The sequence below is a fragment of the Stenella coeruleoalba genome (genome assembly GCF_951394435.1).
Source record: "Stenella coeruleoalba genome assembly, chromosome: 15".
Classification (NCBI taxonomy): Eukaryota; Metazoa; Chordata; class Mammalia; order Artiodactyla; family Delphinidae; genus Stenella; species Stenella coeruleoalba.
The window spans coordinates 51717191-51728955 of record NC_137161.1 but is presented as its reverse complement, the minus strand read 5'-3'; the positions used below and the strand labels follow the sequence as shown (position 1 = coordinate 51728955).

Sequence of the window (11765 nt, the reverse complement as noted above, 5' to 3'; positions counted from 1 at the left end):
AATGTTACTATAGATAAAGATGGATATCTTATAATGATAAAAGGATAAAACAAGATTATATAAAATTTATAAACACACATGTATCTAATAACATGTATCTAATACATAAAACAAAGGCTGGAGGCGTCTTTCAAACTTTCAAGGAACAGGTACTGTCCATCTTATTATAAAGAATTCTTGGAAATATAGACTAAAAATTGAAAATGCTACCATTTATTCCTTTAGACAAAAATATCAATACACAATTATGGCACACATAAAAAAGAAAATCATATGAAACTCAGAAATGGCCTCTGATTCTGAATTTTGTCCATTTTCATACAAGATATCATCTTACCTATCTCTCTGAAATTAAGGGGAACTGCCCTGTTTTCCTCTTTGTTCCTCAAAATCCAGAGCATTCTGCTCAGTGATGTTTTAACCAGTTTCATCTATTTGTCAATATTTTATTCTCTGCAATCATTTTCAAAATAAATTTAAAGTCATACTTTCAAATAGTAGTAAATTTCCTTTATGTTTTAATTCAAGAACAGGATTACTAGTGAGTACATTTTGCTAGAACAACTTGAAGGAATTACTAGGGGCTGGAAGATAAAATTGTGGAGACTATCCAGCAATTTAGAAAGGTTTTATTACAAAATGTAAGTGGAAAATCAGGATATAAATAAGTATCTGTGTAAAATATCACAGTGCATTGACATAAATGGAACAGAAGGTGGAAAAAATGCAATTGATTAACACGACTGGGCATTGAGAATTTTGGAGGATATTTTTTCCTTGTTTAACTTACTCATGTGCCTGTCATAATGTTGCGTGATACATAAAGCTCAGATACAAAGGTAAAAAAATAACTAGCTTGATAGGGGTGGTGACGGCGGTGGTGGGATGAATTGGGAGATTGGGACTGACATATATACACTAATATGTAAAAAACAGATAACTAGGGCTTCCCTGGTGGCGCAGTGGTTGAGAGTGTGCCTGCCGATGCAGGGGACACTGGTTTGTGCCCCGGTCCGGGAAGATGCCACATGCCACGGAGTGGCTGGGCCCGTGAGCCATGGCCGCTGAGCCTGCGCAAACCAGATAACTAATAAGAACCTGCTGTATAAAAAAAATAAATAAAATAAAATTCCAAAAAAAAAAATAACTAGCTTGAATGTGTGGCAGAATTAGGGCTTCCTGGAGCCCTTAAATGAACCCTCTCCTTCCTGCCCCAACACCAGTCCGACCCTCTCATCACAAGTTCCTGTATCTCTGTGTCTCTGTTGTGAGAAAGAGAAATCAGCCCTGATATCCAGGAACCAGCCTAGCACTCACAGCTAGGTCTTGGTACTTTCTTTCTTTCTTTCTTTTTTGCTGTGCCATGCAGCATGTGGGATCTTAGTTCCCTGACCAGGGATTGAACCCATGCCCCCTGCACTGGAAGCACAGAGTCTTAACCACTGGACTGCCAGGGAAGTCCCTTGGTGATTTTTCTTTTTTTTTTTAACATCTTTATTGGAGTATAATTACTTTACAATGTTGTTTTAGTGTCTGCTGTATAACAAAGTGAATCAGCTATATGTATACATATATCCCCATATCCCTTCCCTCTTGTGTCTCCCTCCCATCCTCCCTATTCCACCCCTCTAGGTGGTCACAAAGCACTGAGCTGATCTCCCTGTGCTATGCAGCTGCTTCCCACTAGCTATTTTATATTTGGTAGTGTATATATGTCCATGCCACTCTTTCACTTCGTCCCAGCTTACCCTTCCCCCTCCCCGTGTCCTCAAGTCCATTCCCTACGTCTGTGTCTTTATTCCTGTCCTGTCCCTAGGTTCTTCAGAACCTTTCTTTTTTTTTCTTTAGATTCCATATATATGTGTTAGCATACGGTATTTGTTTTTCTCTTTCTGACTTACTTCACTCTGTATGACAGACTCTAGGTCCATCCACCTCACTACAAATAACTCAATTTGTATGGCTGAGTAATATTCCACTGTATATATGTGCCAAATCTTCTTTATCCATTCATCTGTTGATGGACACTTAGGTTGCTTCCATGTCCTGGCTATTGTAAATAGAGCTGCAATAAACATTGTGGTACATGACTCTTTTTGAATTATGGTTTTCTCTGAGTATATGCCCAGTAGTGGGATTGCTGGGTCATATGGCAGTTCTATTTGTAGTTTTTTAAGGAACCTCCATACTGTTCTCCACAGTGGCTGTATCAATTTACATTCCCACCAACAGTGCAAGAGGGTTCCCTTTTCTCCACACTCTCTCCAGCATTTACTGTTTGTAGATTTTTTGATGAGGGCCATTCTGACTGGAGTGAGGTGATACCTCATTGTAGTTTTGATTTGCATTTCTCTAATGATTAGTGATGTTGAGCATCCTTTAATGTGTTTGTTGGCAATCTGTATATCTTCTTTGGAGAAATGTCTATTTAGGTCTTCTGCCTTTTTTCTTTTTTCATTTTAACATCTTTATTGGAGTATAATTGCTTTACAATGGTATGTTAGTTGCAGCTTCACAACAAAATGAATCAGTTATATATATACATATGTTCCCATATCTCTTCCCACTTGCATCTCCCTCCCTCCCACCCTCCCTATCCCACCCCTCCAGGCGGTCACAAAGCACCGAGCTGATCTCCCTGTGCTATGCGGCTGCTTCCCACTAGCTATCTACCTTACGCTTGGTAGTGTATATATGTCCATGCCTCTCTCTCTCTTTGTCACCGTTTACCCTTCCCCCCCCCCCATAGCCTCAAGTCCATTCTCTAGTAGTAAGTCTGTGTCTTTATTCCTGTTTCACCCCTAGGTTTTTCATGACATTTTTTCCCTTAAATTCCATATATATGTGTTAGCATGCGGTATTTGTCTCTCTCTTTCTGACTTACTTCACTCTGTATGACAGACTCTAGGTCTATCCACCACATTACAAATAGCTCAATTTCGTTTTTTTTTATGGCTGAGTAATATTCCATTGTATATATGTGCCACATCTTCTTTATCCATTCATCCGATGATGGACACTTAGGTTGTTTCCATCTCTGGGCTATTGTAAATAGAGCTGCAATGAACATTTTGGTACATGACTCTTTTTGAATTATTGTTTTCTCAGGGTATATGCCCAGTAGTGGGATTGCTGGGTCATATGGTAGTTCTATTTGTAGTTTTTTAAGGAACCTCCATACTGTTCTCCACAGTGGCTGTATCAATTTACATTCCCACCAACAGTGCAAGAGGGTTCCCTTTTCTCCACACTCTCTCCAGCATTTACTGTTTGTAGATTTTTTGATGAGGGCCATTCTGACTGGAGTGAGGTGATACCTCATTGTAGTTTTGATTTGCATTTCTCTAACGATTAGTGATGTTGAGCATCCTTTAATGTGTTTGTTGGCAATCTGTATATTTTCTTTGGAGAAATGTCTATTTAGGTCTTCTGCCCATTTTTGGATTGGGTTGTTTGTTTTTTTGATATTGAGCTGCATGAGCTGCTTATAAATTTTGGAGATTAATCCTTTGTCAGTTGCTTCATTTGCAGATATTTTCTCCCATTCTGAGGGGTGTCTTTTCGTCTTGTTTATGTTTTCCTCTTCTGCGCAAAAGCTTTTAAGTTTCATTAGATCCCATTTTTTTGTTTTTATTTCCATTTCTCTAGGAGGTGGGTCAAAAAGGATCTTGCTGTGATTTATGTCATAGAATGTTCTGCCTATGTTTTCCTCTAAGAGTTTTATAGTGTCTGGTCTTACATTTAGGTCTTTAATCCATTTTGAGTTTATTTTTGTGTATGGTGTTAGGGAGTGTTCTAATTTCATTCTTTTACATGTAGCTGTCCAGTGTTCCCAGCACCACTTATTGAAGAGGATTTCTTTTCTCCATTGTATATTCTTGCCTCCTTTATCAAAAATAAGGTGACCATAGGTGCATGGGTTTATCTCTGGGCTTTCTATCATGTTCCATTGATCTATATTTCTGTTTTTGTGCCAGTACCATACTGTCTTGATTACTGTAGCTTTGTAGTATAGTCTGAAGTCAGGGAGCCTGTTTCTTCCAGCTCTGTTTTTCTTTCTCAAGATGGCTTTGGCTATTCGGGGTCTTTTGTGTCTCCATACAAATTGTGAAATTTTTTGTTCTAGTTCTGTGAAAAATGCCATTGGTAGTTTGATAGGGATTGCACTGAACCTGTAGATTGCTTTGGGTAGTATAGTCATTTTCACAGTGTCGATTCTTCCAATCCAAGAACATGGTATATCTCTCCATCTGTTTGTATCATCTTTAATTTCTTTCATCAGTGTCTTATAGTTTTCTGCATAGAGGTCTTTTGCCTCCTTAGGTAGGTTTATTCCTAGGTATTTTATTCTTTTTGTTGCAATGGTAAATGGGAGTGTTTCCTTAATTTCTCTTTCATATTTTTCATCATTGGTGTATAGAAATGCAAGAGATTTCTGTGCATTAATTTTTTATCCTGCTACTTTGCTTGGTGCTTTTTTGATGAACACAGAGAGTTGCACAGAATATCAGTGTCACACAAGGCCATTCTGTGACTGTTACAAAGTAAGAAAAAAGAAGACCACTCTGTAAGCATGTGAACACTAAAACATGAACACTGTCCAAGCCACAAAAATGACCAAACTCCCCCTGTGCTGGTGGATATGAGTGACTGCTACTTCTTTGCCAATCACAGCTTTGGCCTCAGTCTAGTTTTCCCTCCTTCTAGATAAAATATATTAAGATAGTGAACCAAAATTACCCTCACTTTGTGACATCTTTGAATCCAGAGCAAAGACCCAATCCTTACCAAAATCACCTCATACAATCCCAAGTCTTTTAATAAGTCCTTTTGAGCACCTTCCTACTAAGATACCTCACTATTCCCCCCATGGTATGTGTAACTCCCTTGTTACATGAGTAATAAACGCAACTTATTCAACAAGAGGTGTGCTCCTAATGGGTTTTGGCTGGAGGGCACTGACGGTTGGAATAGTCAAGTTATTTGGTACAAGGATCTCTCTTTCCATCTTTAACCTGAAGAGGCTGTATCAAGTTTTGTACTCCCAAGACAGATAGTAGATGATTCTCTTACAAAAGACAAATGTTAACTTTTGCATAATCAAAAAAACAAAAACATGATTTTCTTATAAATTAGTTCCCTCCATGATTTTCTTAGTCTATTTCACTACTGGGTAGAAAAAATTAATAGCAACCACTTTTCCAAGAGCCTCTTTTATGTCCTGGTTTCTCAGGCTGTAGATGAAGGGGTTCTGCATGGGAGTCACCATAGAGACATCGCATCGCAGCAGCTGCTATGTCTATCTCAGCTGAGTGGGAGGATAAAGGGTTGAAATACAGAAATATCATGGTGCCATAGAAGAGGAAAACCATAGCCAGGTGGGAGCCACAGGTGGAGAAGGTTTTCCATCTTCCCTTTGTGGACTGGACTCTCAGGACAGCACAGTTGATAAGGATATATGATACCAGGATGCAAACAAATGGGGTGCTCATTACTGGCCGTGCTTCAATTAGAATCATCACCTCACTGAGGTGTGTATCAGAGCAGGAGAGTTTCAGGAGTGTGGTCACATCACAGAAGAAGTGGGGGATGGCATTGTCTGCACAGAATGAGAGTCAAGCCATCAGCAGGGTATGCAACAGCATATCCAGGTTGGCAATGACCCACGATCCAGTAACCAGCAGGGCACAGAGCTGGTGGGTCATCTTTGCGTAGTAGTGTAAGGGGTGGCATACAGCAACAAAGTGGTCATAGGCCATCACAGCCAAGAGGAAATTGTCCATGTCCATGAACGTGAAAACAAAATACATCTGCGCGAGACACCTAGAGAAGGGGATGGTCTGCTTCCTGAGTATGTGGTTGGCCAGCATCTTGGGGACAGTGGTGGAGGAGAAGCAGATATCCACGAAGGACAGGTTGCAGAGGAAGAAGGACATGGGGATGTGCAAGTGGGAGTCCGTGCTGATGGCCAAGAGGATGAGCAGGTTTCCCAAGACTGTGGCCAGTTACATGCTCAGGAAGAGCACGAAGAGGAGCTGCTGCTGCTAGGGCTGCCTGGAGAGTCCCAGGAGGAACTCAGAGTTACTTGACTGGTTTGTCTCTCCCATGGGGCTGGACTCAGATGCAGAGAAGAGAAGCAGAAGTCAGAAACCTAGAAGCAAAGGGTTTGGGTGCAATAACCCAAGCTCCAGCCATGGTCATGTTAATAAAACCTACATTAGAGTTGCTCAGTCAGAATCTGCCCCTAATCCCTAAACCCTCAACTTCCGACCTCCAGTCCTAGATGATGCTGGTTCCACTGGACTAATTTTTTTAATTATATGAAATACAACATAAAAACAACACACAGGCACATACACAGTCCTTCCCTGACATTATGTGCATCTCTATGAACATTCCCAGGCTTTTGCCCACTTAGTAGATCGTAGAGAGAAGAGAAACAGCTCATTGGTACTGGGTTTATCACAAGCAACAGATGAGGGATTCAGGACTTTTACTACTACTCCCTGGATCTGGAAGATTTAACAAAGGAGGTTCTTCAGAGAACTTCACCGGGGACTTCCCTAGTGGCACAGTGATTAAGAATCCACCTGCCAATGCAGGGGACATGGGTTCGAGCCCTGGTCCAGAAAGATCCCACATGCCTTAGAACAGCTAAACCCACGCACCACAACTACTGAGCCTGCGCTCTACAGCCCGTGAGCCACAACTACTGAAGCCCGCGTGCCTAGAACCCGTGCTCCGCAACAAGGGAAGCCACTGCAATGATAAGCCCAAACACCACATGAAGAGTAGCCCCTGTTCGCTGCAACTAGAGAAAGCCCGCGCGCAAAAAAGAAGACCCAACGCAGCCTAAAATAAATAAATTAATTTTTTTTAAAAAAAGAACTTCACCCATAAGTAAAGAAATATTGACATCCCCACCGTTACAATCTTACCTGGGAGAAGTTCGTGCTGTTGCTATCAAGTGTTCTTCACCTTTGAGGAACTGGACAGTGCTCCTCTTTATTATAAGGTTTGGAAAGTCTTGGAAATATAGGTAGGTCCTAAGCAAATGAGGAGCGGAGATTCATGGCCTTAGCTCTCCGTGCAGGATGTTTGGGGGTATCAGAGATGGATATTTACAGTAGCCTCCATGGCCACTGGGACCAGATTCCCTGAGAGCCTTATTAGAGACAAGCAGAAAGTAATTGTCCCACCTATTTCCTGGTCCCCATGAGCCCAACCATGATATATGCCAAAGCATATGATCTAACTCCTGGGTCAAAACTTGGAGATAAAGCAATCTGGGTGGAAGAAGTCCCAGAGAAAACTCCCTGAGATTTCCAAATTCATCACCTTGCTGATCTGGGCTTATGTTTATGTATTTGAAAGTTCAGTTATTAAAAGATTTTTCTTCTCATTTTCTTAGCTCAGAAACTGGGGTTATTGCAGTGTTATCTGAGTCAACCCCTAATATCTATCCAGTCATTTACTGATTAGAGCTAGTGATGCATTTGCAGACGGGGATGCTGGGGTTGGGTGGGGGTGGAAGTACAGAGTTGTGCTTAATCCTGTAAAGCATTTGATGTAAAGGATTAGCCTCGTGGGAGAGATGTATCAGAGAGCACAGCATACCAGGATTGAGAAACTCCAGGCTCCCAGAGTAGACTTCTTTGGAGATGTCTTTGCAGCTCACAGTGGATCACCCTTTTCTGAGGATGGTCCCCAATCCACAGAGTCACAGGGGTGTGAGCTCCAGCAGCCCAATTTATAGTCCACCACCTCCTGCCCAGTGAGGATTCACGATTGGATTTGGGAACCTGGCACTGAGGCTGCGGACCTGTGGGTCATTCTCAGTATGACTTGGCCTGGATGTGGAAATCCAGAAGCTTGCAACTCTCTCCTGACTGCCCCATAGATGGAGAAGCAAAAGTCTATGCAGAAAGGCCAAAAATGCACACACAGAGAGAGAAATAATGATGAGATGGAAAGAGTACTAGTGGTGGCCCAGTTCAGGGTTCAAGTCCTTTTCTGATGATTGGTTACATTGTGGTAGTTCTTAGACGAAAATAATAAAACCAAAGTCATGCTGATTAAGCAGAAAAGGATTTCTTGAAAATGATAGCTCATACTTCAACACCACGGAGCAACTGGAGAAGCAGGCTCAGGAGGTCACTCGGTGCCCAAATCATACCACAGCACAGGTTTGATTAGCATGTTCCTGCTGCCTCCAAGCATAAATCTTACAGTTCATGGCTCTGACACAGCTAGCCACTGGACATAGGGTGCCACCAGTAGCACTGTTACCCGGGGATCCATTTTGCTGCAATGGCTGCCACTGCTAGAAAAATTTCCTCCGTGTCTCCCTTTCTTTGTGTCAAAGGCTGAGTCAGGATATCTAATGGGTAGGCACATGCCCACAGCTTAGCTGCTACAGGGGCTGTGAGATAAGTTATTCAGGGTTTCCTGTGATACAGGAAGAAGTAGGCTTTTCTTCCCAACAAGAATGATGAAGTAGGGTATTACCTGAGCTTTGGAAGGGGTCACAGAAGTTGGGAAGCCAAAAAACAAGATAAATGCCCACTAAACAAGATAAATGCCCCTCCAGTTGTATAACATTAACACACATCCCTCTTACCAACTTACCCTTCAGTAGAATAGCAATTCTCTGGTCTAACATAAATTCTCTGGTCTAACATAATACAACTATCCTTCTCACAACAGGGGAACAACTCAAAATCTCATCAGTTACTGTATCCAGGTCCCAAACCAAGATCTTTCCTGATCCAGTCATGATCCCATCCTGACATTCTATAACTTCGGAATCAAACCTGAAAGCTAACCAATAACTACATATCCTATGTATATGTAAAACAGAGGGAGGAAGGGAGAGAAAAGAAGAAAGCTAGGTAGCTAAAATACATAAATATATAGGTAACAAAGGAAGGAGGAAAATATGACTGATAATGTAATCTTCATTTCCACAGGTAGTCATGAACAATTAATTGATATTAATAATGTTCCTTAACTACAATCTAATTCATGTTCCCTTTATCTTTAGCCAGCATCTCAGCTACGCAAGATTTTAAAAATCTGAATAGTGACTTTAATTCTCATGTGGGAGAGATCTGACATCCTTATGATCTTGCCCATATAAGATTGTCCTAGTCTTTCATTAACTGCCATCACTGGACATGGCAATTCCAGAATCCTCTCAAGGAGATCTTTCCATCCATTATCCTCTCTGCTACCACTGTGTAGCAGAAAAACTATTTTCTACTGATAGTCAAAGTTATAACAATATTAGAATCTCCTTTTGGTCAGTTTATCCAAGTAGCAAAAGGAGCCCAAATTGGCCAGCAAGAAGTCTCTTCAGAGCCCAGTGTTGCTGGGATAAAAAGCAAAATTTTGCAAGTAGATCATTAGGTATTACAAAAAGAGGTGCCCACTTTTACCTCTTGTTTCCTTGCCCCATAAATTCCTGGTTGGGAGAAAGTTCAGCACATATTGTCCACTGGTATGAAACTTATACTGTATCCTGTAAAACAGCACCCTAACCTTACAGGGTAACATCAAAAATTGAGGTACCAAAATTGAGTCTTTAAAAGACCATTTCTCTGTTCCATAAGGTCAACTGCTTCTGGTGATGGTGTAAAAGTAAATGCTCGGACTTTCCTGGTGGTCCAGCAGTTAAGACTCCGTGCTCCCAATGCAGGGGCCCCAGGTTTGATCCCTGGTCAGGGAACTAGATCCCACATGCTGCAACTAAAGATCCAGCATGCCCCAACTAAAGATCCCACACACCACAACGAAGACCCTGCCTGTCACAATTAAGACCCTGTGCAGCCAAATGAATGTATTTTTTAAATTTCCCCCCAAAGTCCTTTAAAAAAAAGAAAGTAAATGCCAAAGAATCCTATGGACACTAGCCTTATCCCTTGTATTAGTCATCTATTGTCAAGTAACAAGTTACACCAAAACTTTGCAACTTAAAACAGTAAACATTTATCTCACACAGTTCCTATGGGTCGGGAATCTGGTAATGGTTTAGCTGAATGGTTCTGGATCAGGGCTTCTCATGAGATTGCAGTTAAGTTATCTGCAGGGGCTCAGTCATCTGCAAGCTTGACCGTGGGTGGAGGATGAGTGTCCAAGATGGCTCCTTCACATTGCTATTGGCAGGAAGCCTCAGTTCCTCTCGTGGACTTCTCCATAAAGCTAACTTGATAGGTCCTTGTAACAAAGTAGCTGGTCTCCCCCTGAGCAAGTGATTCAAGACAGCAAGATACAAGCCACAATATCTTTTATGAGGGAGCTCCAGAAGTTAAACAGCAACATTTCCACAACATCCTATAGTTCACACAGTGCTACGGATTGAATGTGTCCCCACAAAATTCATATGTTGAAATCCCAACCCCCAGGGTGATGGTATTAGGAGTTGAAGCCTTTGGGAAGTGATTAGGTCATGAGGGGAGAGCCCTCACCAACAGGATTAGTACCCTTATAAAAGAGGCCTGAAAAAGCTCCCTTGTCCTTTCCACCATGTGAGATGGAACCGCTATCTATGAACCAGGAAGTGGGCTCTCACAAGACAACAAATGTGCCAGCATCTTGATTTTGGACTTTCCAGCCTCCAGAACTGTGAAAAATAAATTTCTGTTATGTATAAGCCACCTAGTCCATGGTTTTGGCTGTGCTGGGTCTTCGTTGCTGTGCAGGTATTTTATCTAGTTGCGCTGAGTGGGGGCTACTCTTCGTTGTGGGGCACGGGCTTCTCATTGTCGTGGCTTCTCTTGTTGCGGAGCACGGGCTCTAGGTGTGCAGGCTTCAGTAGTTGTGGCATGTGGGCTCAGTAGTTGTGTCTTGCAGGCCCTAGAGCTCAGGCTCAGTAGTTGTGGCACATGGGCTTAGTTGCTCCGTGGCATGTGAGATCTTCCCAGGCCAGGGCTCAAACCCATGTCCCTTGCATTGGCAGGAAGATTCTTAACCACTGTGCCACCAGGGAAGCCCCCAGTCCATGGTATTTTGCTACAGAAGCCCGAATGGATTAAGACACAAAGTCAGCCCAATTCAGGATGTGAAGGGATTACACAAGACTAGGATCGCTGGGGACCATCTTGACAACTGTCTACCACATTCCTTTTATTATAAAGTGAGTTCCTTGGTTAGAAACGATGTTGGTGGGATGCCAAGTTGATGAATAGATCCATTCATCCCTAACACACATCCTATTAGTCTTTTTTTTAACACCTTTATTGCAGTATAATTGCTTTACAATGGTGTGTTAGGTTCTGCTTTATAACAAAGTGAATCAGCTATACATATACATATGTTCCCATATCTCTTCCCTCTTGTGTCTGTCCTATTAGTCTTTCAACCTCAGGTTGATTAAGCACTTCCTGTGTACATCGGTTGGTTTTCCTTTCCTGAATACTTCTGCACATTCCAAGATACCCATGCTCACCATAGGTTTTCTACCTATATCATCTTGATTAAGTAGTAGGTGATGCCTGGGATGTCATAAATATCCCGAGTCTGACTCACAAGGCTCAAATCTTAACATCTCCTTTACGTCTGCAGAACCAGCCAATTACATACATCAACATTGCCTCCTAGACTAGAAATCTTGGGAAGCTTAAAACAACGATTCTCAAACATTAACGTGCACAGAAATCACCTGCAATGTTGTTAAAGTGAAGATTCTGACTCAGGAAGTCTGGAATGGAGCCTGAGATTACGCATTTCTAATAATCTGGTCCTCGGATCACACTGAGTAGTAGCAA

The 11765-nt window shown here is 41.9% G+C and overlaps 1 protein-coding gene across 1 annotated transcript; it reads right to left on the bottom strand.

Moving 5' to 3' along the window:
- Positions 1 to 5141: 5141 nt before the first annotated feature.
- OR1F1 (olfactory receptor family 1 subfamily F member 1) lies at positions 5142 to 6107 on the bottom strand (the record flags this gene model as incomplete). The annotated part of the gene is given in 5 exon segments (XM_079945050.1): positions 5142 to 5279; positions 5281 to 5615; positions 5619 to 6005; positions 6009 to 6044; positions 6048 to 6107. Coding segments are annotated over 5 exon segments (939 nt in total). The 3' UTR covers positions 5142 to 5158.
- Positions 6108 to 11765: the final 5658 nt, after the last annotated feature.